The 27,463-nt window shown below is 40.2% G+C and overlaps 1 protein-coding gene across 5 annotated transcripts in view; it reads right to left on the bottom strand.

The window, feature by feature from the left end:
- The window catches only part of HENMT1 (HEN methyltransferase 1), a 58,689-nt gene that overhangs the window by 29,631 nt on the left and 1,595 nt on the right, over window positions 1–27,463 (bottom strand). The window contains exons 1-7 of one of the 5 annotated variants that reach the window (XM_073356835.2): window positions 19,670–19,794; window positions 18,139–18,268; window positions 15,633–15,745; window positions 12,339–12,473; window positions 11,641–11,823; window positions 5,518–5,695; window positions 610–3,447 (exon numbers count right to left, since the gene is read on the bottom strand). In XM_073356835.2, the coding sequence (XP_073212936.1) occupies window positions 3,013–3,447; window positions 5,518–5,695; window positions 11,641–11,823; window positions 12,339–12,473; window positions 15,633–15,745; window positions 18,139–18,255 (1,161 nt within the window). In that variant the 5' untranslated portion in view covers window positions 18,256–18,268; window positions 19,670–19,794 and the 3' untranslated portion in view covers window positions 610–3,012. Of the gene's footprint in view, window positions 1–605; window positions 3,448–5,517; window positions 5,696–11,640; window positions 11,824–12,338; window positions 12,474–15,632; window positions 15,746–18,138; window positions 18,269–19,669; window positions 19,797–27,463 lie in introns of those variants that run through there. The other 4 variants (XR_012160356.2, XR_012160358.2, XM_073356840.1 and 1 more) reach the window with 4 other exon arrangements.

Here is a 27,463-nt window from a genome sequence, read left to right as displayed (position 1 = left end):
ATAGCACAGTCCACACCTATGTTTACATCCGTGTAAACTAAGCTACCCACCTGAGTGATGTATTACACCCCAAAGTTACATAAGTGGTATTGCAGACATAGAGCCGTGGCTTAGGCTATCACTGATTTGCTGTAATAGCTTGGGCAAGTCACATGACTTCACCATGACTGAACACCTTTTTTACAAAGAAGCTTACCTATCTACCTACCTCACTGGGATTTATATGTCTTAACATTAATGAGGTAGTTTGAGGTCTTCCTATGAAAGGCACCACAGAAACACAAATTATTTATTCTTGGATTCTTTCTTCTCCCTTTAAGATGTTAACATCCAGTACTATTCCTAAAAGTCCAAGATTATAGAAGGAAAAACTAATCAATCCTGCTATGTGGAAGTGGAGTTTTTTGGAGGATATTATAAATACTTTGGGATAAAGGCAGCCAACCCAATATTCACACTGACCAATTTCCAACTGGGTTTACAGAACAAAATGTTAGGGGTCTGATCTTTCCAAGAAGAGTAATGGTATTTCTATGGGCACCCCTATAATTAGATGTAATATGACATCATATTCAAGGCAAATATTGTTCCAATTCTGCCAGAACCACCTGTTCCTTATTTTAAAATGACCAGGCCACAACGTACACTAAATAAAGAAATAACAAGAAAAAACAGATTGGGAAAGAAAGGAGGAAGGGGGGGGACGGGATAAAAAACCCTAACAGACATAGTGCCTTACACCTCTGAGTTGCAGGGATATTTTCAAAAAATGGCCAAGCTAATGGTTCTCAACTCTGCAGTAATTAAATAGTTAGGCTCATTATTAGCCAAAGAACAGTTTATTTACAAGCTTTGAATTTCATAAGTGTAACGTTTAAGGCATTTTACAAATTAACTGTACAGCCAAAAAAAAAACAAATGAAAAACCACTGAGGAAATAGTTCTAAATAGTTTTGATTACAAGTTAACATTTAGTAAGCATAGCTGTTTAACAGTGATAGAAAAATTCCACACAAAACAAAGTAAAAGTATCAAGAACTCATAAAAGCATTTGGAGGGAGGTGGAACGCTTCAAAACATTAGTCTCTTTCAGAGCATTCATCTCATCCTACTTAGATTCTGACCTACCCTCTGCTCTAAGTTACTGCCCCCCCTTTCTGTCTGGACTTTCACCATGAATGATTTGAGAGTTGAAGGAGGGCCAAAAGAGGCAAAAGCCTCTCTACCCACAGATTCTGAAGATGGAGCAAAGGCCATTCTCTGTCATCCTCTACGACACTAGTTAGCCTTTATACAGAACTGCTTTACATTTTTGTAAATATCTCACAAACATTAGGCCTGATCCTGCAGCATTTGCCCCCCCCCCCCCCAAATCTGCCAGTGACATCAATGGGAGCATCCAAGGAGTGAGGCCTGTTCACTAGTTAAATGCTAAAATGTTTCTCTCAATTATCAGATATTAACAAAAGAAAACCATGTGCCTTGACCTAGTCACATCAAAAATATTACTTATCTTAGACAAAGGATAAACTGAGGGGAAAATTTTGCAACATGTGTGAACATGCTATTCTTGTGCATACATAACAGTTTTAGTTCTTAGAGATTAATAGTCAGGGGTTTGTTTACTACACATTTATGTGTGTGATATATCCTTGCCTAAGGCAGGTCGGTCCACTCTTTCTAATAGAATCATCTCCTTGGCCTAAATCACACAGCTCCACTATCCCTGGTATTGCACAGCCTTCTATTTCTATTGAGAGTATTTAGGACTAGCATGTAGTTTTAGGGAACAATTACTTATTACTTTGAGGGTAATTTTTCCTTAAAGCAGATACTATATTTTATTAAAGATTTTTAAACGAGTCAGAGATATTTAACACAGAACTGTGGGAACACATTTTATTTAGTAGTACAGTACTTTTACATATTAATGCCTGCAACTTTCCCATCAGATTATTCTCATTGAACTTCTTCTGCCACCACTAACTAGCAGTACCATTTTTCCCATTAGCCTAGAAGAAGCATTTAACTTGCTCCAAGACTGACACTGTGCGCTGGGTTGCAATGACATCCATCAAAAGTGTTTTTTGTCAATAAACACCACCTAGAGGTGTGAGACTCTCATGTTAATGGGCATTGCACAGGTCCAGAGGAGGACATATCCCTATGTTTCCATGAAGTTATGTCCATGAGATCAGTCCTGTTACAGTAAGATGACCAAAAAAGGGAAGGAGAAAGAAAACATACAAGAACTGGTACAATAGCTATGTCCATCTCTCCATTAGTGGCTGATCCTACAGGAATATTTTTACTTCTGTATTTAGTCCAAATTTATGCTTTCTTCCCCCCTCTTCCCCGCATCTTGCTACATGTCTTCTACCTGCTGCTTTTATTTCTCTTCCAGCTACACTATACAGTGATCAATAAGATAGGCTTTCTGAATTTCCATTTTTCTTGTCTTTACATTCACCCTTACAAGCAAAAAAAAAAGTAGATAAGTTTTACCAAAAATATTAACATTTTGGTCCTCCTTACCCAACAACTTGTTTTATAGCTGACATATGATATAATTAGAACTGTTGTCTAGGTTTTAGCATTGGAATCAATATGTGAAACCTATCTACATCACCATTCACATGACTAGTCTTGGGGGACTCACTCACAGCTAGTGAAATCTGTATATATACACTCCCAACATACCTAAAAGAGTAATTATGATACTTGAGAGATAAATAAGGGGAAAGCAAACAAAACATGGCAAAATAAACTATTACCCTTCAATGGCAGTTGGATGCCTAACTGCTCCCTTTTGTGCCTTTGAAAATCTGCCCAATAATCCTTAAAGAGTTGTGCTGCTTTTAACAAGAGCCATATAGCAAAAATTCTACGTCCCGATGGAAATATTTAAAACTAAAAAAATATGAGTGCTGTAACTCTAGTCACTATATAGAAATAACATCAGCATGAATCTACTAAAAATGTTTTCTTTGTCACCACATTTTGAAGGATTTTCTAATTCTCTTGTTCTTCATTTTCATATTCGATAGTGACTATCACAGCAGAACCATCATTGCTCAGTGCTACTTTGCCAGCAATAAGCTTGCTTAACTTCTCAAAGGTGCCACAAAGTTGATTCACTTTGGGAATAGAAAAGATTTTTGCCAGAGGTATATAGACTGTGTTTTCATCAATGAATGGCTCCATGCTTCTCTCAGCAGCAAGTTTTTCAGTTTCAGCTAGAGAAAGGTTCTTTGAACACCTCATGAAATATTTACATGGCTGAAATTTGAGTTCCATCTCAAGGCCATCACTAGGCGCCTTACCCTCGGACTTGAAATCGCCCAGTAGTCTTCTTTTAATGATGTCTGCTCCAAAAATAACTTCACTGACCACTGCATTCTGCAGGTACTTTTCATCTTTAAGACTTGGGTACACTGCCTTGAAAACCTTTACAATGTGCAAAAACCCAAAATATTTAACTTTATGACAGGCCCAGAAGCAACATACGTCTCTAAAACAAAGCACACAAACGTCACTGCCCAAAACAAAGGCCACTCAATAATTTGAACCATAGGGGTGGGCGGCATTGCTGAGTACTGTTTTGGATAAGAGCATGTGGGAGAGACAAGCAGAAGGCAGACAGTAACAGAGTTGGGCCTTGTCTACACGACAAAAAGGTCAGCTTTTGTCAACAAAACAGCGGCGGTACACACTGAAATGCTTCTTCCGCCAATGTAACTCACCTGCTATGCCGACTACTAAAACAACCTCAACAAGAGGCGTAGGGCTTATATCATTATAATGAGGGTGATGCAGTATCTGTGTAGCCACTGCATTCCTTACATCCACTGTTGGGTGTCATAATTGTCAATTTCATGACTCTGCTGGAGTCGTGAAATTGACAAGAAAGCTGGCTGCAAGCCAGGGTGCTACCCAGTCTCCACTCCAAGGCGGGCTGCCACCTAGACTCCCGGCTCGGTCTGCTGCCTGGGCTTCCCACTACCTGCTGGGAGCCCTACTGCCTCCCAGGGTCCAACTCCCTGTCAGGACCATGGCAGCTGACCAGATTCGAGGCACGGATCTCCCTGACACAGGCAAGAAGCTGTCTCCCGCTCCTGGAGGGGAGAGCTAAGGCGAGAAGTCCTAGGGGACAGCTGGGCTCCCGATGGGGAGCTGCATGGAGCCGAGAGCTTTGGCTCTCAGTCCCCAACACTGCCTCTCTTCAGTCGGTGGAAGCACTCCTGATGAGGACATGCACCACTGACAAAAGGAGGGTAGCGTGTACATTAGCCACCGCAGTAATTAATACGGTGGCTGTAAGTGGACCTAACATACGTTGACTTATCTTTGTACTGTAGACATAGCTTTAAAAAGGTCAGAAGACCAATACAGCCTGGATAAGCTGGGTAAGAGAGGCTTGGGGCTGTAAGCAAAGGAATTATCTCCTGGGTTTTTTTTTTATTCCTCCTGTGTTCAGTGAAATAGTACTTTGTTCATTCCTTGTAAATAAATAAAATTACATCAAAGATACCCAACTCCTTCATCAATTTCTCCTCCTAACAGCTATAACCTGAAAGACCCCAAATTTTTAGCGAGGGTAACACTATTTTCGTTAGGGTAAATTTACAAGGACACAAGATTGCCATCGGTCTAAAACTTGATACCCATTTTTCCCCATATATATTTGCTAATTCCATGGTGTTCTTCAAAGTACACATTCCCTCTTAAAAATGCTTAAACCTGTAAGTATCAATGCCAGTAGCCAACACCATTAGCAACCAAACAATAATAAACTAGTGAATACAATGGAAGAGAGTGTGTGTTGACAATGAAAGATTTTAGTTCTAAGGATTATATATAGTAAATTAAAATAACCACTTTTGTACAAATTGCTTTTCCACTATAAAAAAAATAAACTGATCAGCTCCATATCACAAAAAATAATGCTCGATCATTACATTAAACACTAGAGCCACCAAAGACAAGTTATTTCTACTTTGCTCTGCCCTCCTCCCCCAACTTTAGGAGTTGATACCTAGACCACTGTCAATTTTTAGGATTAAAATTTTGTTTACAAAGCACTTTAAAAATATTAACTACCTTTTGGAAGCTAATTTTCCAAGAAATCTTTATGTATTTTAAAATGTGGTTCTACTCTGAAAATTGTGAGGACAAAATTCACTTTTCCGTGTCATAACGTCAGCCTGAATGTTTGGTATTTTTAAAAACAATCACAGGCTTATTCTTTTCTCAATGCTCTTGAGTCTGAGCTGGTCTACACTGGGAACTTACATCAACACAGCTATGTCTCAGGACTGTGAACCCCTCCCGTTGGCATAGGCAGTATCTATGCGGAAGCACTGCAGCTGAGCCACTGTAGCATGTAGCAATAGTCAACTCTGGTATACACATAACCCTTATGATTCTGTCTCTCAAAACTGTCCCTTTTTGTTATTTATTGATCCCTATACAAAGTAAACTAAATGGATATGTAGAGGGAGAGCAGGAGATACTTACAGTTTTGTAAGCATGTTCTGTGTGTTTCTCAGAGTTAACAGTTTCACCACTCTTTGGATATTTTCTCACAAACACACCTATTTGGGTACAAAATCCAACATCCTCACTTCCAGGTGGTGGGGTCCCAAGTCCAGTAAATTCAACTGTATAATCATAGCGAGTAGCTGCATCTATTGCCCTAAGAAAAAATAATTTAATCTTATTACATTGAATAGTCATATTTTTAACGTGACGAAGAAATATGAACGACAGTGCAAGAAATAAGATCCTGATCCTGCTAGCTCTTATGCACTTGTTTAACTTCAGGAATATTTATTTCAGCTACTCATGTGCTCGAAGTTAGGCAATACATAAGCACTGGCAGGATCAGAGCCTTATTCTGTAGTACTGTGAAATAAGATTAAATCGAGGTAGGCAAACTATGGCCCTACAGCTCGTGGTTCCCTGTTCCCGGCCAATGGGAGCTGCGGGGGGAGCAGTGCCTGAAGGCAAGGGCAGCGTGCGGAGCCCTCTGCCCGCCCCGCCCCACCCCAGGGGCCCCAGGGATGTGGCGCCGGCCAGTTCCGGGAGCGGCACGGGGCCAGGGCAGGCAGCCTGCCTGAGCCCCACTGCTGCCACCCAGAGCTGCTCAAGGTAAGTGGCGCTGGGCCGGAGCCCGCACTCCAACCCTCTGCCCTGAGCCTCCTGCCTCACCCCTCCTGCACCTCAACCCCCTGCCCTGAGCCCCCAGCCACCTGCCCTGAACCCCCAGCCACCTGCCCTGAACCCCCTCCTGCACTCCACACCCCTCCCTGCACCCCAACCTCTTCCCTGAGCCCCCTCCCGCACTCCGCACCCCGTCCTGCGCCCCAGCCCCCTGCCCTGAGCCTCCTTGTACACCCCGCACCCCAACCCCTTGCCCTGAGCCCCTTCCTGTACACTGCACCCCCTCCCACACCCCGCACTACCTCCCACACCCCAACCCCCTGCCCCAGCCCTATATTTATGGCCCTGCATACAATTTTCCCACCCAGATGTAGCCCTTGGGCCAAAAAGTTCACCCACCCCCGGATTAAATTGTTATCGCTGTATTTTTAAATAAACCAAAATTCCTTTAATATTTCGCAAGCATCTGCTGGAAAATATACATATTCATTATTATACCCTCTCTCTGTCTTAATAGAGCAAACAGAATGAATAAAAATACAACAGCTTGTGTAATACATCAGCTTCTTGTACTTTGTCAAGTTTTCAGAATTTAATCACACTATTATCTTTTGAGACGAGTGCATTTAAAAAAGGCAATACTGGCTAAATGATAGAAATATATGCATGAATCTGGAAGTCTGCAGGCCCAGTATAGCTTTACTAGTATCTGAAAACCCATGCTGTTGCAGAGGTGTAATTTATGAAGTCAAAATGGTTGAGAACTTAAAATTTGGATGGTACCAGACCATGAATCCCAGTGATTACTGAACCTGGTGATATTCTAAACAAAAGAATCTTTAGAGTCATGCTGGCAGCTGCTTCCTTGCATCATACTTACTCAACATTCTAGGCTTCAGAGTGATGTTTGGGGTTAGAGTGTGCTGGTTATGTTGTGTGGGTGGTTGTGTTATACTGCAAAATTTGTATTTATTTGTGTAATGTAAATAAAGGGTGTGTGCTGTGGTGAGGGACTGTGTGTGTTTGGGGCTACTGTGTATGGTGGCTGTGTTTTTGTGTAGGTGGTTGCATTGATTTGTGTCTGGGGGAGATGTGCTGGGAGATCTGTGTTGATTTGTACATGTAGTGAACGAGGGATGTATGCTGCAGTGAGGAGCTGTGTGTGGTTAAGGTTATTGTGTGTGCTGGTTGTGTTGCTGGGTGGGTGGGTTTGAAAAACTGGCAGTTGGGTCATGTCTCCATCATCTGTGCAGTTTCCCTTATACAACCAATTAAACTTCTACATGCAATATAGCTGTATAGGAGGGGTGGTGATTTGTTTAGTTACCCTGATATCATAATGGTCTTCTAGGGACTCTTGGCATGGCACAGATACATGCCTTGCTGTCTAATAGATGTAATTTGTTAAGTCAAAATGGCTAAGAACTTAAAAACTGGACAGTAACAGGTTGCAAAACCAACCTGGTGATATTCTGAACAAAAAGAGAAGCATAGAATGGTAAGTCAGTGTGATGCAAAGAAAAAAGCTGCAAGCAGGCTTATAGCGGTTCCCATCACTTCTCACTGACTCTGCAGACATAGTAAGGCTTCAGAGTGGCAGTCTTGGAATCTTATTATACAGATGAGGAGAACGGAGGCATCTCAGGTCCATAACAGTGTGCATGGGGATCATATTAAGGTGAGAAAGAGATCTAAAAGGGCCACCTCTCTTCCTCTGCACTATTCCAAGAACCAATAGGTATGATAAAACTGGCAGACCTCAGAAGCAGCTCACTGGAGACAAAGCACCCAGCTGTAGAATTCTCTGCCACAGAAGATCAGGAATGCAAGATTCACACCACAAAATTTAAATATTTTCCTATATTTATTACACCAAATACAAGACAGATGTTGTGACATAAGAACTCCTCAATGCCAACTGGCAAGGGAGTTACAGGAGTATCCTAATTCTAGTATGTACATTCTGGTTTACCAAAAAAGGTCATCTGAGCCCTTAAATGAAAGCCAGGGTCACACGAGTCGTTAATATTGTTGTGAAATGTAGGTACAAATATTATGTAAGGAGTTATAGGTGTATACTGAAAATAGGTTCTTAGTGTCTGTAACACAGCAGAGGCGAACAGTTTTCCTGACAGAAAAGACGTTTATTCCTCTGTCTCTCTGTTGGCATGTAAATTAAGCACTGAAAGCTAACACAATGGAGGCACATTTACATACAAAATCAACAGAAAGATATGAAATGAACCACAAAGAGCACGCAATGCGGGGGAAGAGAACCTTATCTTGAACCACACTTCAAAGGTTTGCTGGACTATATTTGGGAAACAGAGAAGACACCTCACCTTCCTGCACTTAGGAAGTAAACAGGCAGTGTGTTTAGATTTATGAAAATAGGATCTTAACCATCCTTGACTGAAATACTTCAGAGGACATTTGGGGTGACAGGAGATTAGCCTGTTAAATTAAGTTTAGTCTCTAGAAAGCATGTTATGATTTTGTTTTATATGTAACCTTTTGCTTCCAATATCCTTACTATTTCTTGAATCTTGGGTCATAAACCTATCCTTGATTTCACTATAAATATATTAAACTAGGTGAAAAGAAAAGGAGTACTTGGGGCACCTTAGAGACTAACCAATTTATTTGAGCATAAGCTTTTGTGAGCTACAGCTCACTTCATGGAATGCATCCGATGAAGTGAGCTGCAGCTCACGAAAGCTTATGCTCAAATAAATTGGTTAGTCTCTAAGGTGCCACAAGTACTCCTTTTCTTTTTGCGAATACAGACTAACACAGCTGCTATTCTGAAACCCATTAAACTAGGTGCTGATCCTGAGTTGAATCCTACAAGTTGCTGTGTATACTGTTTCCTTGGGGACAGCAGACCTAGTATTTCTGTGAATGTTCAGTGGATAAGGGGCTGGTACTACAGGGGAATGCTTCAAAGGGATTCCGGACTGAGTCACACCTATTATTAACCTGTAAGGCAAAGTAAGGCTGGCATACCCTGTTGGATCATATTAAAAAAGTTCTGTATTAAAATCACAAATGAGTTTGATTCCCCATAGTTTAAATTCCAGGCTATTACTAATTAAGAGGTCTCTTGGTTTTTGGTACTGTTTCTCTCCCTCTATGTGTGAAACTTGCAAGCTGCTAATTGTGTTAGAACATTCCAAGACAGAGTCTGTTCTCAAAGCAATCTTTGTAACAACAACTACTCACACAGAGAGAGGCTCAAAGCAATACTCTGTAACAATAGAAACAGCACCCAGAGACTCCCCGCCTTTTTGTTGTATTCATCTTGCTTTGTTAACAATTGTGATTAAAATAGAGATACAGGATGTATGTTGATGGATGCTTGGCGTGGATAATAACTGAATGATCAGGGAGGTGCCAGCCTAAGAATCCAGTGTCCATCGGCTGAAGAAGGCATCAAGTGGAAATAACCAGAGGACCCCCAGAGGGCAGACTGGAATCCACCCAACAGCCTCAAGAATGGGAGAACCAAAGAACACCACAACATCTGGCAGCACGGAGCCATCAGGAATGTGCCAAATCTGCTGATTGATTCAGCAACAGCATGATGAAGCAATTCCCATAGACTTGCATAGGAAGAAATTCCTATAAAAATGGACTCTAGAAAGTGAGAACTTTGGGGTCTGATTCTGCAAACCAACTTCCAGGAGCATCAGATGAGCATCTGACAAGGCCCTGCTCCCTCCTCATGTCCAGGCCACCTAGCCAGTGGCTTGGCATGAGCAACTCTAAGGCTGGTAACTATGATAACAACCTTGCAGAACCTGAGTGTGTGTGTGTGTGTATGAATGAATGTGTGAATAAATATGAAATTGAATAGAATGTTATAGCTATAACTAACTGCTTACTATGATTCTTTCTGTATTCACAATAAATGTGGCATTTTGCCATTTCCCCTTTAAAAAGATCCTGCTGGTTTTTACTTTTTATTGGTATAACAACCCCAGAAGAGAGAGCATGTGTGACTAACAGGCTGGTACTGTCAAGCAGATGATATCCAGTTAAACATAAGCAAGCCTCCCTCTCACTGGAGGCGAGGGTAACAAGAAGAAAAGGAGTACTTTTGGCACCTTAGAGACTAACCAATTTATTTGAGCATAAGCTTTCGTGAGCTACAGCTCACTTCATCAGATGCATACTGTGGAAAGTGTAGAAGATCTTTTTATACACACAAAGCATGAAAAAATACCCCCCCACCCCACTCTCCTGCTGGTAATAGCTTATCTAAAGTGACCACTTTCCTTACAATGTGTATGATAATCAAGGTGGGCCATTTCCAGCACAAATCCAGGGTTTAACAAGAACGTCTGGGGGGGGAGGGGTAGGAAAAAACAAGGGGAAATAGGTTACCTTGCATAATGACTTAGCCACTCCCAGTCTCTATTCAAGCCTAAGTTAATTGTATCCAATTTGCAAATGAATTCCAATTCAGCAGTCTCTCGCTGGAGTCTGGATTTGAACTTTTTTTGTTGTAATATCACAACTTTCATGTCTGTAATCGCGTGACCAGAGAGATTGAAATGTTCTCTGACTGGTTTATGAAGGTTATAATTCTTGACATCTGATTTGTGTCCATTTATTCTTTTACGTAGAGACTGTCCAATTTGACCAATGTACATGGCAGAGGGGCATTGCTGGCACATCATGGCATATATCACATTGGTGGATGTGCAGGTGAACGAGCCTCTGATAGTGTGGCTGATGTGATTAGGCCCTCTGATGGTGTCCCCTGAATAGATATGTGGGCACAGTTGGCAACGGGCTTTGTTGCAAGGATAGGTTCCTGGGCTAGTGGTTCTGTTGTGTGGTATGTGGTTGCTGGTGAGTATTCGCTTCAGGTTGGGGGGCTGTCTGTAGGTGCAGTGAAACTTTGTCCTTACTGAACGCGATGAAATGGGGGAGTTGCTGTTAGAGGGCTTATCCGTTCACCCTCTCAGTTCCCTGGTCCTTCTCACGTGAACAGAGAGCAGTAATACCCGAAACCCGAAGGTGCAAACAATTCAATGTTTATTGGGGTGAACTTCCAGCAAGAAATTATTCCAGTTTCCTTCCTCAGTGTCCCCCTTCCTAGCTCTGACGCCACAGAGCCTTGCCTGTGACCTTGTTCCCATTCCCTACCTTAGCAAAACATGATTCTAATTCCCCCCCATTCCTGATTGACTAAAGACTATATAGTAAAACTTGAGTTCTGATTAGTTATACCTTAACCAATCATTTTACTGTAACATGATTATCTAACCAATTATATCCCACCACCTTAATTGGTTTACACCCAACAAAATTAATTATACGGCAGGCAGAAACAATCACAGAACCAGACAGAGATTATACATACAAACAACCACCTTCACACATAAACTGTATTTAAAAAGTAAATCTCTACCATTGCTTTTTACTGTTTTGAGTACAAATAATGTAATGTACAGTAACTAGCAAACTCACCAACTCTGAAATTGTGTTTGGTCCCATTCAAATTTATGGTCTGAATGTCTGAACAGTGTCACTCCTGGGAGCAAAGGATTAAATTCTGAGTTTGGAGTGCTGATTACAATCATGGCTGGAGCCATAAAACCAAATACCACTTCTGGAAACTTTTCCAGTTCTGCTGCTTCCAGGTGCTCTATTCTGAAAAAGATAGGATTACATGGGTCCTTGAAGTCTTACAGGGTCTTTTGACTTTCTCTACAATCAATTCAACTAAACTATGTATGTCCTAATATTTCAGTCATGTGGTTAAAATTACACCACTGCTGCAAATAGAATAAATATAAGTTGTCCAAGGGGATTCTTTACTATTTTTCACAATCTCTCCCTCTTTCATACTTTTTTTCACGCTTCCATCGACACACATTGCCCAAAGTTCCAAATATGATTACCTTCACACATTAGAAAGGTCAGCCACATCCCGCTAATCTTCCATTTGAATTATGAAAGTGTTAAATGTACAGGATTGAACAAGTTTGCTAAGAGTAAAGGCTTTGAACTCTAATTTCAACCCTCCTGACCTCAATGAGTCTTGCCACATTACAAAGTACGATGCAAAGGAAAAACAGAATGAAACATGGAATTCTGCTCTATGAATATTTATATTTACAATGTGTTTGATAAGAAAAATTGGAGAACATAAGCTTAATACTCACAATTCAATGCATGTTACCAAGTCAAAACCAAGCATGCAAGAATCTTTATGAGCAACTGAGCCATGATGCAGGGTCACAGTTAGAGATCTTTCACTTGGTTGCAGGTAATCAGCAGGAAGGGGAGACAACATATGCCTAGGAAAACATTCAAAATTAAACAACTGTTGACCTAAAAACTCTATATCCTTATATAGCCTATTAGCTTGGCTTTGTGAGCAAGTGTACCCATTGCTATGTAGTTGTGCTAAGAGGAGAAAAATGCCAGCTTGCTAGAAATTATTACCTCAAGAATTGTTAAATAAGAATAAATATTGTTAGCAATATTCTTCACTAACCCCAACAAGTACCAGATATTTAGGTTAGCAAAATACAGTAAGTAAATAACAGATGTTTGATCATACAGTTGGAGAGTTATTGGAAAGTTTGTAAATATGCTAAAAATAAGTCTGTCTGTGAAAAAGAGGAAATTAAAAAAATGAAACTGTAAACAATTCCTGTATAAAATATGCCAAGTTGTAAGCAAAATTAGAACCAGACAAATAGGTCAAGCTAATCATCAGGCTGCAAAAAGCAGTTCTCACAGACTTGACAATAACCAATTTATCTGAGCATAAGCTTTCGTGAGCTACAGCTCACTTCATCGGAAGCATACTGTGGAAACTGCAGAAGACATTATATACACAGAGACCATGAAACAATACCTCCTCCCACCCCACTCTCCTGCTGGTAATAGCTTATCTAAAGTGATATTAGTTTCTGCAGTTTCCACAGTATGCATCCGATGAAGTGAGCTGTAGCTCACGAAAGCTTATGCTCAAATAAATTGGTTAGTCTCTAAGGTGCCACAAGTACTCCTTTTCTTTTTGCGAATACAGACTAACACGGCTGTTACTCTGAGACTTGACAATGTACCTTTCTGTTATGCTCTAACAAATTATTTAATAAAATCAAAGTGACTACTCTGAGGTTTTTTTAAGTACTGAGTAAATTGGAACCTCACTCAATTTGCAACACAATACAAGAAGAATCTGGTTGGGACAAGATTCTTGTCCTTAGTCTGTCCTTAATAAGGGCCTCCTGTAAGAAGCTGTACATGCTTAACTCCTGTTTATTTCAATGGGAGTTGAGCATGTTCAGCAACAAACAGGTACAGGAACATGCAAGACAAAAGAATAAGTACGCATTTGTAATTGTTTGGTGCTGAACAATTAATATGACTCAATCTTCCTAAAAAACATTAAAGTTAACTTTTTACCGAGGATAAGTACCTCTTAACAGACAAAACAGTTTTCAGTACAGTTCTGAAGTCTTTAATTAAGACTTAAGATTAAATTTAATTTAATCATCCAGGAGATGATTTTTGAGGTTCTCCTGGATAGTTGCTTAAGATGGGAATCACTGTGGTCCCTTACATAGAAAAATATCAATAAATCAATAATCTTCTGAGTATGTCAATAGACACCCAAGTCTTAAAGGAAGCAAACAAAAGAAAAACCTACTATGTAAAGACTAAAGTTAATTGAAATCTATAAATAAGCACACAGGCTGAGGCTCCATCTTTAAATTATGATAATGTTTAAAATCTGAGAGACCAACAATAAGTCCCCGACTGGAAAAAAAATCAGCTTAGATGTTTCGCCTCAATGATTTTAAACCCAAAACTTATTTATACTTTGTTTTTCTTTTGAAATTATGAAGATTCTACATACATTGTTCCTTATAACCCAATCACTGAAGCCTGGAGATATTAAAAAGATTAAAACATAACCAAAATGTCCTGTGTGGACTGCACAGAACAATGGGGATTTGACAAATGGGCACTGGTTGCTGCAGTAGTTGACTGATACAGGAAAAAATGGCAGATGAACCCTCAGCTTCACAACTACACAGAAAAAGTAACATTTAAGTTAAATTTGGAGCCTGAAACCTTGACTGTAATAAAGCCTCAACTAAGAACTGATACAGAATAAAAATTAAAAAAAAAATCTGAGCTCTTTTATGGGCCTGACCTTAAAGGGTCTTTCACCATGTATACTGCAGAAGAGGACCCCTGGGCCAAATCTCAACCTTGAAGAGAAGACTACAGCACTGTACTCTCCTGATTGGTGATAAAGTTCACACCAAACCTATTCAAGTGTGGGGGAAGGAAGCTAGCTTTGTTTCCAACTAATATACTGTCTTTGAAGTTCTTTCTGTGTTAACCTGTCATATTTCTTGTGAATTGATGTGACATTAAAAAAAAATGGCCAAAAAAAGCTTGTGATTTCTTCCCTTCATCAAAGGCAGTTTGACCTGGACATAGGCAGAACCCAGTAATTGAAAAATGAAAGTATGTGGTGTGTTTTTGGAATCTACGAAGTGCCTCTTATTGTCCGGAAGGAGGAATTGGACTTCAGCAATAGTCCTCCAAGGTTGCAAAAATCCAACTTTGCTGCCAGATATCTTTGAAGATAAGAGATGCTATTGTCAGCTCTGATAGCAATAGAGTTCCAGAAACATAGCAAACTGAGATGCTTACAAAAACCAAACCAAAATTTAAAAAAATCCTTATAATTTCCAATAAGAAAGTTACTATGAATGCATATTAACCTCCTTTCAAAACAAAATAACTAAAATAAATTGGTTATTGAAGACATTTGTAAATTTCCTTTTAAACATTTTGTTTATACATTATAAAACAACATATACAGTAATAAAAAAATAAATATAAAGCTCCTTCACCCCAGGTAAATAACAACCACCACGAAAACTTGTGTGTGGTACAATCTATATCCTGCAGCTATCACTGGAGCAATGGTACTTTCAACTTCAACTTCTCTGTTCAGGAAACAGAGCTTTTTCACCAACCGGTGCATAAATTTGGAACTCAGTCCTGAAAGAGCTCACATAACCACAAACCCCAGTGCCTTCTCAGCAAAATACAAAACCCAATTCTCTAACCTCACCTTCCCACAATAAAAACAAAAACAACAAAGTCTAATCCATATTGATTGGAAGGAAAAGAGAGCAAAATATAACTTATGCAACTGTCAATTTTGGGAAGTGCTCAGCTAACCGTAGTGATGGGTGCCACATAAAAACAAACAGATTTGATGCCAACAACAGCATGTGGCATACCAGTAGTTTTACAAAACCACCATACCAATTCCCAATATACTCAATCTTTACATACCAAATAGTTCTCAACTTTACATTATCTTTATGCTGAATCTCTTCACAACTACCGCTGCAACATGCTGTTAGGCGGAACCAAATACTGAATTATTAAGAAAAATAATGCAAAAAGCATCTTACATTTTCTCCTTCATCACATTTTCCCTGATATCTAGCCCGGCTAGCACCTCAATGCATTTGCAGAATTTCAGCATCCAGAGTAGTGTACAGTCAGCACATCCCAAGTCTGCAACCTATAAAGTAGGTTTGAAAACAATGGCATCTTAATACCCCATATTCTTAAGTTATTTGTGTGACTCACAAAATATGTTCTGCATTGATATTAAACAAACTTTTTATGAAATAGGAATTAAATGCATGGCATTTCTATGAAATTTTATAATTTAGTTTTACAAGCGGTACATGAATTGAAAAGATTCTTTACAAAGAAGGACATTTAGGCCCCAGTCCTGCAAGCGGTTCTACACAGGTTGGCCTTTATGCAGTTAATAGGGCTCCACATGAGCATAAGGGTTCACTCACATGCAATAGTTTAGATCCTGAGCCAGCAAAGACTTACACACATGCTCATAGGTGCTGCAACTGGGGGTGCTGCTGCACCCCCTGTCCTGAAGTAGTAATAACAACCCAAATATATGGTTTCAGCCTTCAGTAGCCCCACTATAAAAATGGTTCCCGCACCACCGCACATGCTCAACTCTTCTCAATGAATAGCTCCATTTTTTTCACTGGGATTACTCACAATGCATAAAGTCAAGAACCTGCCCAGCACCATCCAGATAGCTAGGCAGGGCCCTATCAACAATGAATTAGTAGGCTTTATCCAGCTTTTTTTTTTTTTTTTTTTGGGGGGGGGGGGCATCCACTGTAATCTCAAGGACAGGATGAGCATGCAAACTAAACAACACTCTACACCCAATACTCCGTTCAGATCAGGATTGAAGCCCACTGAAGCTCAGCTGATGTGGGGAAGCCTAAACTGTTTCTACTCAGGCTAAATCTGACCTGTTGATGAACAGAGAACTCCAGTTTTTACACTAAATTAATTTATCAAATAAATAAATAAATAAATAAAATTTTGTATTGCCAAGCCAGAAGCATTAAAGTTTTATAGATACAGATGCAACAGAGCTACTGAACAGATCCTGTTCAAAACCAGATCAAAATGTCATGATCTCATACAGTGGAACAGAAAAGTGCTTTATAAAGCAATAAATTAGCTATTGGTAATGTGAATACATAAGAAACACAAATGTCATTATACAACTGCCAAAAGCTCACATATTCCCTGAGACATTAAAACCTGTGTCACAGAGACCCAATGTTGGGGAGAACATGGAGATTAACCCTAGATCCCTACACTTTTTTTATTTCAAAATTTAGAAAATTAAAAAGGTTAGCACTTTTCATTTTTCATCTTCAAATCTTTTTAAAACAGTAAGTGCCTTGGCATCTTCAATTTCCAGTGGAAAAAAAACAGGATTCTCTTTTATTTTTGCGCAGATGATTGCATACTAACACTATCCCAGATTTTTAATGTCTTTCTTTTGTGTAAGTGTGCATTTTTGCTTGGCTGAGAGAGAGGAGCCTGGCACTATATTGGCACTACAAAACAGAGAGACTGAAAGATGTCTAGGGCTTGTCTTCATTGCAACAGTTAGCTTAAGTGAGAACAACCACTCCGCTAAGCAACACTGTACAAAGTTACACATTGCATAATTTTGATTAGGAGCACAGGGTACATCTACACTGCAGCTGGCAATGTGCCTCCCAATGCAAGGAGATTTAAGCATGCTAGCATGCTTAAAATAGCAGTATGGCCATTGCAGCATGGGTGGCAGCTCAGGCTAACCATTCAAGCTTGGAGGAGCTTGGACTCAGGTGGCTACCCTAAGCTGCCATGTGTGCTGCAACATCCATCACATTTTTTTTTTAGCGTGCTAGCTTGAGCAAAGCTAGTGTGTGTCTTTCTACCCACTTTGGGAGTCATGTTTCCAATTGCACAGTAGACATATAGGCAGAGTGATTGGTTTAACTGCTTCTGTGTTGTTGTAACTTGAGCTGCTGCATCCCCACAGCATTACTAGCAAGCATCAGCAGCACTTGAGTTTCAACCCCACAAGCTACCTTGAGTTTAAAGCACCACTTAAAAATCTCTAGTTTGAGTTACGTGTGGACAGGAGTTGGGTTAGGGGCAAAACCTGAGTTGGTTCAAGCTAACATTGCAGTGAAGACAAACCTTTAGGGGAAGGAGCTCGGACTAAGCCCTTCAAAGAGTCTTTTCAAATATATTTTTCCTCTAAAAAGAAAACAATAAAATGTTCAGAAAATCACCCACTGCCCAGCAAGAGGCAAACATACTTTTATTTGTGTGTTTTAAGCCCCAAAAAACACTTGAGTTCCAGTGTTTTTTCTTCAGTTGACTAGTTATATGAGCCTGGAAAAAGCCAAACATGGCTGTCAAGAATAGTTTGCCAAGGTAACTCAGCTTTAACAAAACTCCCTGAAGTGCCGGTTCTTGGCATTGTAAGTCAGACAACACTGGTATTTCCTGTTTCTAGATGTCTTGTGCAAGCATTTACTGTATCTTTTAAAATGTAAGCTCTGAAAAAACAAACATACCAACCTTCTTAGGTTTGTATTTAATCACTAAATCTTTAATGAACTGGTAACGTTGTTTGTACAGGGGAGGTATGAACTTAATTGTTCCTCTGAGATCATCCTTTTGAAGATTTGTATCCATCACACTGTCCACACTAAAAATTAAAAATAAAGTTTTCTGAAATATTTTCACAACAAATTTTGTCAGTTTATTGTTCTCTGTGGTATTTAATTCATAATATAGATGTGATCCTGTTTTCATATTAAGTCAGTGACAAAATTCTTACTGATGTCAATGGGAACAAAATGAGGCTTTATACCCCTTTCACCATATTTGACAATGAAAATACCCTTTACATAGTCATAATACAAATCAGTCATTTCCCAACAGCTTATCTTTGTCCATCCAAATGGGGGGAGCAAGAAGGAAAAGGTGTCAAGCACAATCCACTGTAGCCGGGTCGGCTAATTTTTCAACCAATTGCAAAAAAAAATTACCTAAAATATCATTTTCATACCTTTGCTATTGCAACTGCTTTGTTTTATATTTACTGTTTGTGTATTTGTTTGGCTCAATATACTTTATGTAAAGTGGCAAATAACAGGAAATGTTTTTTGTGATTAATGTTCCTATATAACATGAAAGGTTCAGTCAGCCCTTAGCTTTAGATTTATTACAAATTAGAGGCATATAATCAGTGCCTGCAGTAAAATTTTACATTACATTGCTAATAAAATGCAATGTCTCGCTGGAAAGATAATCATTACTGCACTTTCAATCTCTGCATTTCCCCCATTACTTAAGTTACATCCTTGAACAAAAAAATGTTTGGAAAGAAATATCCTCCTAAACCTAAAAACAAGGGTTTCATAATATTAATAGCATGATAAATTATGAATGAAGTCAGCAGGAATAGGGTAAGCTAGGCAGTGCAAAGTCTTTTGAATAGGTGTCTTTCTAGTTCAATGCTCATAGTTTGCATCTGTGGTGAACAGGTCCCTGGCAGGTCTAATTAGAAAGAATTGCTATCAAACATGTTTGTGACAAGGCTACTGACAATTTTGCCTTTGCATGGCCTTCAAAGCCTTCTAGGGCTGTCTCATCACTGAAAGAAATGTGATTTAGGATCTCTCTCAAGAAATACGAGAAATGAAGGGAAATACAGCTCTTTGTGCCGTGGGCCAGGCTCCAGGGCCAATGCCCAGGCTTGGCAATAGGGCATCTTCCAGCCATTCCAAGCGAAATACAGGACTGTTTTTGGTGGTATCACCAACTACTGAATTTGGAATAAAAAACCCCACTCATGTCACATCTTCCTCTGGAGCCCCAAATTCCTGGGCTCCCACCCCTCAGTCTGCACTCACAACACCCCCCAAATACTAGGATACGCCCCCACCTCATTCTGCAGCCCCTGCACCCTCGGGCCCTTGCCTACACCTCATTCGCTGAGCTCCAGATCCTCCCCCGGCACCGACCCCTGCCCCCACTCCTAAACCCTAGGGCTCTTCACGCTGCCTCAGCCCCAGGAGCCTCTCCTCCCCCCACTGACGGATACCTGTGGTCGCCCTGCCGGAGTAAGATGCCTCACAGGACCCGTGGCCGCGCGGGGACGAAGGCAGAGAGCGAGGGGCTCTAGAGGAGCCGCTCACGCGAGGACGGTTAGCAAGTGGCAGAGAGCGGAACGCCCCGCCCCTCTGCGTCCCACGGAACACCCAGTTCCCTCCTCCCCTCGGCTTGGCTACCCCACATCGGCTCTGCTCTAATCCCCCTCCAGGCTTTCGGTATGCCCCGGGCCCCTTCGTCTCTCCCTAGCCCCCAGCACTGGTCTGTTCCCCGCTCTTCCTCACCTTGACCACCCCCAGCCAAAGCCACCCTCTGTCTCTGCCTGGCTCATCTCCCAGTCCTTTCTGTCCCAGCCTTACCCTGCATATTTCCTTTACATTAGGGTTTTCCCCTCTGGGGGAAGAGTGAAAAGAATTAAGCAGTCCTACTGCAGGTCAGGGAGGATCACCAATGCACAGCGACTGAGCAGCTGTCACTTTCTTCAACACAGCCCCATGATTAAAAGATTCTGGACTTGTAAGGCCTAGTACCATGGGATTTATTTGGCAATGAAAGAATGAGTTATCAAATCCAAGTCACCACTCAGGTGCTGATGAGCTCCTAAAAGACTAGGTCTATTACTCAGCCAAAACCAGAGTCAGGCTTCTTCTCTCTGTTGGAGCCAGGTCTCAGATCTGTCTCCTTCACTAAGGACTGTAAAATAAGCCATGTTTGAAGTTTCTTGCTTCAGCCATTTTTTACTTATATGGCCACAACATTTTACTTTAGAATTCATGGGAAAAGAGCAAGAATTAACTTATCACATAAAAATAGCAGAGCCTATTTTGCTCAAACTTTTTTTCAGCAAAATCTGTTTTTCAGTCTGGAAAGTTTCAGCCCCAAAAGATTTTTTTTTTTTTAGAAGTTATGAGCAGAGACTTGCAAATCTGCAGATACCTTCTTTGTATCTATGGATACATGCACCAGTGGATGCAGATATCCATGGACCATTTTTGTGACCTGCGAATCAGATGCAGATACAAATTTTGTATCTAGAGTCCTGCAAATCTGCAGACATCTGGTTTATATCCGTGGACCATTTTTGCGTATCATGAATCAGATGTGGATACAAATTTTGTATCCACGCAGGACTCTAGTTATGAGCAAGTGAAAAAGTGGTGTAAGAATGGAAACAGCATCTTGGGATTAATGCAATTACTACTAGCAAAGTCTATTTATTTACATCTGGTATTCAAACTTTTTCATAGTATGAACTACAACAGTGAGATTTTGCAGACTTTGTGTATGTGTGAGATAGAGAGAGAGAGAGAGATTTTAGGAACAGCATCAGCTTGAATTCTAGTCAACATCCAAATACAAATTAAACTTAGTTTCAGGTCAGACACCTGCTCAAGCATCCTGGGAATTTTATTTTACTGTTTTTTCTGTTTTAAAAACTTTTCTCTCCTGTTGCTATATGAAAAACCTGGACAAACAGTGAAAACTGACTTTGATTAAAATGATGACATGTAAAGGACCTGGATCCTGCAAGATCCTTTTCGGGGTTGGACCTTTGCATTTGTTTACTCTGACTGCATAGTTCTTCTTGTAAGATCAGGGCCAAAGTGCTGTCAAATACGCAAACTGAAAACAATAGAGAAAATGTTTTTCCTTGTAATATCTTTTAGTTGTAGTAATTTTTGTATTACTTTTAACCATAGTAGGTTTTAAACAGCCCTCAGACAGAAGTGTGATTATTTAATTAATGGCATCCTTTTAACATATACTTGTCCATTTTTAAACAAAATCTAAGTTAAAATTTGTATGAATTTTTAATTCAAAAATTAAAAATAGTGTTTTTTAATAGGTCGGTTGTTGTAGAAATGCATTGGGATTACGGGCCAGTCACCAAGGCTCAGATCCACACAGGGACTTCCTGTCTAGTCACCAATCCCCAGGAAATGGCTTGACCATCAATTACTTATTTCATTATAAAACGGTTTTGAAGTTAGAACAGACATCTTTTAATACAGTTGTCAGTAATGTTGGGACCCTGTCCATACTTTTAAAGTTTTTGGATATCACATTTTTAGGTTGTTAATAGTTCCTGCATGTCTTGTAAATAACTGAGATAAGGTGGGTGAGGAAATCTATTGGACCAACTTCTACTGGTGAAAGAGACAAGTTTTTGAGATGCATGGAACTCTTTTTCAGGCCTGGGAAAGTACTCAAAGTGTCACAGCAAAATAGGAGGTGGAACAGATTGTTTAGCATAAGTAGTTAACATATATTCTAAGGGAAGTGCCCTGTTACATCTCTGCAGACAGGCCAAAAAAGACAGGTAAGTGGGTTACGGGTTGTTGTAACAAACCACAAATCCAAGGTATTTATTAAGACCAATATTGTTAATGTGTAGCAAAATGATTAATTTAAGCTCCCACGCTAATTGTTTGAAGGTGTTGTGCATAGGGTTGCCAACCCTCCCGGTTTCGTTAGGAATCTCCCGGAATCAGCCTCCATCTCCCAGAGGCTGCTGAAGCCAACCCGGGAGACTTTAGGCCGCTAAAAGTCCGGCGACGTGGCAAGGCTAAGGCAGGCTCCCCGCCTGCCCTGCCCCCACGCCACTCCCGGAAGTGTCTGGCACGTCCCTGCGACCCCTGGGCATGGGGGGGTCAGGGAGGCTCTACGTGCTGCCCCCACCCAGAGCACTGACTCCGCAGCTCCCATTGGTCGGGAACTGCAGCCAATGAGAGTGGCAGGGGCAGTGCGCGGAGACCCCATCCCGTCCCGTCCTGTCCCATTCCTCCCCCCCGGGGCCGTAGGGACATACCGACTGCTTCCAGGAGTGGCGTAGGGCCAGGGCAGGCAGGGAGCCTGCCATAGCCCCACTGCACCACCACCCGGGAGCCACCTGAAGTAAGTGTCGCCCAGCTGGAGCCCGCACCTCTCACCCCCTCCCGCATCCCAAACCCCTGCCCCAGCCCTGAGCCCCTTCCAGCACCCAAACTCCATCCAGAGCTTGCACCCCACACTCCCACCTGCACTCCAACCCCCTTCCCCAGACTCAGCCCAGAGCCCCCTCCCACACTCCAAACCCCTCAACCCCAGCCCAGAGCCTGCACCCCCTCTCGCCCCCCAACCCTCTGTTCCGGCCTGGTGAAAGTGAATGAGGGTGGAGGAGAGCAAGTGACAGAGGGAGGGGAGATGGAGTGAGCAGGGGCGGGGCCTCAGAGAAGGGGTGGGGCAGAGGTAGGACCTCAGGAAAGGGCATGACGGGGCAAGGCAAGGGTGTTTGGGTTTGTGTGATTAGACAGTTGGCAACCCTAGTAGTGCAGGATTGCCTTGAGGACAAGGACTGAGAGGTCAGATATGGAGGGATCATTTTGTGAAAAGTGTTTGCCCACAGGTGATAGGGTGTTTTTGTCTTTTATGCTAAATAAGCTGTTCCACCTCATATTTAGCTGTGAAACTCAAAAGAGGTACTGTGAGATTTTATTAATATTTGTAAAACACTTTGAATTATTTGGATCAAAGGTTCTGTATTTCCTGTTTTGATTCATTATAGCCTGGTAGAATCATCACTGGATATAAGAGTCAGTATAGCATTTGTGAAGAGGGGAAAAGTGAACCCACACACCTAAAATGATATTTTTGTAAAGGGGGCCTTCTCCACAATTACTAATTTTGAGGTCACTTCTCCCCTACAAAACAAAAGTCATCACAAGAAAACAAAAAAAGAAAAGGAGTACTTGTGGCACCTTAGAGACTAACCAATTTATTTGAGCATAAGCTTTCGTGAGCTACAGCTCACTTCATCGGATGCATACCGTGGAAAGTGCAGCAGACTTTATATATACACAGAGAATATGAAACAATACCTCCTCCCACCCCACTGTCCTGCTGGTAATAGCTTATCTAAAGTGATCATCAGGTGGGCCATTTCCAGCACAAATCCAGGTTTTCTCACATTTTTCTTGATTGTTAAATATTAGGTAGTGCGTATAGAGGTGGAGATGGGAACCTTTGAAGATTGTCAGAATGAAAGAAGTAGGAAGTGCTGTCAGCAATTTTCAACTTTAGTGTTTTGCTTTGAAGAATTCAAAAGTGAATGCTTGATCTGCAAGTTTTGAAAACCTTTTCTGATAAGAGGGGAAACAATTTATTTTAGTTCCTCACTTCATAAAAGCAGAGTTCCTCAGATTTAGTCTGTTATCTAAAATTTTTGTTTTATTTCTGTCATGCAGTGGCAGATCCAGCCATCCAAGAGGGTTGTTCATTATAAGGCTATTTACACATTATAATCAGTAATTTCAGGCAAGGTACTCCTGCTTCATTCAACTCTAATAGCATCTAAAGGTAAGTGTAATTGTTCAAAGAACTTTTAAATTACCATAATCTACAGAAAGCAATAAATTGAATTATAATACAGATTTTTTTGATATCAGCATAATCCCATATTTTGCATGCTGCAGGGATTTTTCTGTTCAATCACCTCCATCCTAGCTAAGGAGGAAGACTCAGACTTATTGCCAATTTTAGCTATTCTGTCAAAACTAGAAATTTCTGAGTTAAAGTAGGAAAATTTGCCAAAATATCACATGAATCAAGAAAGTCTAAGACTATGTCCACACTGTCTCCCGCCGACATAGCTACCACCGCTCGTTGGATGGAGGTGGCTTAATTATCTTGATGGAAGGGCTCTCTCCCATCTTAGAACAGCTACACGAGCGATCGTACAGTGGCATAGCTTGATAAGCTCACCAGTGTAGACATGGCCTAAGTCACTGGAATTCCATAAGATGCTTCAGTAACTGGAACAAAAAGCAGGTAAGATAGGTTAGAATGATAACTATTGCCCAGATCCTCAATGGTATTAAGATTCCTAACTTCCATTAATTTTTGAGGAACTAGGTCTATGTCCTTTGAAATCTGACTGCAGATTTGTGTACTGTTCTCTATTAATTTAAGAGATAATGCATCTTGAAAACCAGGTGCTATCACTTGTCACGTATCTTCTCTTTAAATGTGAAATACATGTAATTGAATGTGATTGCAAAGGAAACACGGGCAAAGCAACACTGTCAGAGGACATTACTCAAGAGTAAGTAACATTTGACAAGAAAATAAATATGGCAATATTGCTCAACTTAAAATTCAAAGGCAAATGGACATTCTTCTGTAACCAGACTCAAAGGATGCTATGGTGAACAAGGTACTAAAGACTGCCATTTTTCTTTTCTTTTTCAATTGACAGACTAAGCCTGTCTAGAAAAGGAGATCTGAGTCAGTCTGTATTATTGTGTAATGAGGCTTGCATTGAACCACAGCACGTTTCTTTTAATGCAACTCCTCACTTTTTGCAAGTTAAAATCACCTTTCTGATTGGTTGGATTTGATAGTTTGAAGACCAGCTGAGATCCCTGAAGGAAGAAATCTAATTTTAGACAGAGAAATTTATAGCTTGCAGTTGTACCAAAGGCCTCAGCATCACCACCAAGGAGGGCCTTTGTGGAAAGCCAAGGAGATGCCACTTACACAAAGGGAGAACTTTATAAAGATATCAACTAAAAAATCCTGACAAGGACAGACAAATGCATGAGTAAATAACTTAGAGAACAGACAATAAAGTAAGGGAAAAGACAGTATTTTGAAATGATTGTGAATGAAATGGAAAGAAGAGGGAAGGAACTCAGAGGATGGGGGACAATTTTAAAAATAAAACACTCACCTTCAAAGAGAAATCTCTGTTCACAGACTACATTTTTTAATTTGCATGGGAAATAAGACCCTTCACAATTGTATTAGGATTTTTTAAAAAAAGGATACAAATCCTCATGTTTCCAGGGTAAACTAGTCGCTAATTGGCAGGGGTTAGAAAAAAAATGTATCCTTTGGGAAGAAAGGATAGTCTTTGATGTTTATAGCACTAAACTTGGTCTCAGAGGTATAAGTTAAGTTCCTGTGTCATCTTGGGCATGTTATCTTTTCTGTGTGTCCCTCAATTCCCCACTTGTAAAATGGGAATATTACTAATTCCTTTCTCCCACTTTGTCTTGTCTATTTAGGCTGGGGTTTTCAAATGAGCCTAAGGGAATTAGGTGACTAACTTCCATTAGTCTCCTTTGAAAATTCTAGCTATAGATTACAAGCTTTTTGGGGCAGGGATCAAATCACAATGTGTGTGTATATACAATGCCTAGCACCCTAGAGCCCTGACTTTGGTTCAGGCCTTTAGGTGCTGCTGTGCTATAAATAATTAATTATAATACAAAGCTAAGCTAAAAGAGCTTAGCTGAGCAAACCAAAGAAGTTCCCAGGCTGCTAGGACTGCCACAAGGCAAAGAAGTTATGGTTCTATATTCTTTCTTAGAGCAGTGGGTTCTAGAAACTATTCATCACAAGGACAGACTTGTTAATGTGGAACAGACATGCCATGTGCCTGATGGACCTCCACAAGAGAACATGATGGTTTTAAGACTTCAGTCCTTTGAGAAAGACAATGCATATTAGGGGTACCGTGACAGAAAAATAAATTATTCTGGAAGTCCCTTGTATACCTTTTTTCCCTGGCCAATTAACATAAGCAAAACGGTGAGTATAGAATAAATATGAAATTAAAGAATTAGAGTTAGCTTAAGTTTCATGAAAAAAATAAATGTGTTGTAAAAAAAAGCCCGGACTAGCAAGCAGAAGAAAGGATTGAAAATAATGAGTTATAAGGCCAGAAGGAATGAAGTAAGGAGGATGTCTGGTTCAAAAAATAATTAAATGCATAAGGGAATTTCTGAAAAGAAGGCCTCTGACTAATGGGGTGACTGCAAATGATTTTAAATTAGATAAAAAAACTGTCTTAAAAGGAGCCAACATGGACCATACCACCCCTCATATCTTAAAAGTATAGCCTATGTGAACCTAAATGCAATGAAAAAGCTGTTGGTCAGCTGGAAGGGAAGAGATAAAATTTGCAACCACCTTTATCCCCTTATTAATAAATTCAAGCATACAATTCACCATGTTAACGACCACCACATGTTGGAAAGATATCTTTATAGACCTTTCCATGAGAATACCAGATTTTTTTTCTCAGAAATTTATGAATGCAGAGACCATCACTGTATACACATCGTGCAAATTATTTTGTCCCACTCTGCACAACCTTGCAATTATCTTATTAATAGGGCTGTCAATTAATCACAGTTAACTCATGTGGTTAACTCAAAAATATTAACTGTGATTAAAAAAATTAATCATGATTAATCGCACTGTTAAACAATAGAATACCAATTGAAATGTATTAAATATTTTGGATGTTTTTCTTCATTTTCAAATATATTGATTTCTATTACAACACAGAATACAAAGTGTACGGTTCTCATTTTACATTATTATTTTTATTACAAATATTTGCACTGTAAAAATGATTAAAGAAATAGTATTTTTCAATTCACCTCATACAAGTACTGCAGTGCAATCTCTTCATTGTAAAGTGTAACTTACAAATGTAGATTTTTTTTTTGTTATCTTGCATAATGACTTAGCCACTCCCAGTCTCTATTCAAGCCTAAGTTAATTGTATCCATTTATTCTTTTATTCTCTACCTAAAAGAATAAATGGACACAAATCAGATATCAAGAATTATAACATTCATAAACCAGTCGGAGAACATGTCAATCTCTCTGGTCACGCAATTAAAGACATGAAAGTTGCAATATTACAACAAAAAAAGTTCAAATCCAGACTCCAGTGAGAAACTGTTGAATTGGAATTCATTTGCAAATTGGATACAATTAACTTAGGCTTGAATAG

Source organism: Lepidochelys kempii, chromosome 8 (genome assembly GCF_965140285.1).
Source record: "Lepidochelys kempii isolate rLepKem1 chromosome 8, rLepKem1.hap1, whole genome shotgun sequence".
NCBI classification, from domain to species: domain Eukaryota; kingdom Metazoa; phylum Chordata; order Testudines; family Cheloniidae; genus Lepidochelys; species Lepidochelys kempii.
Note: the sequence above shows the minus strand (reverse complement) of the source record. Positions and strands in the feature narration are given on the sequence as shown.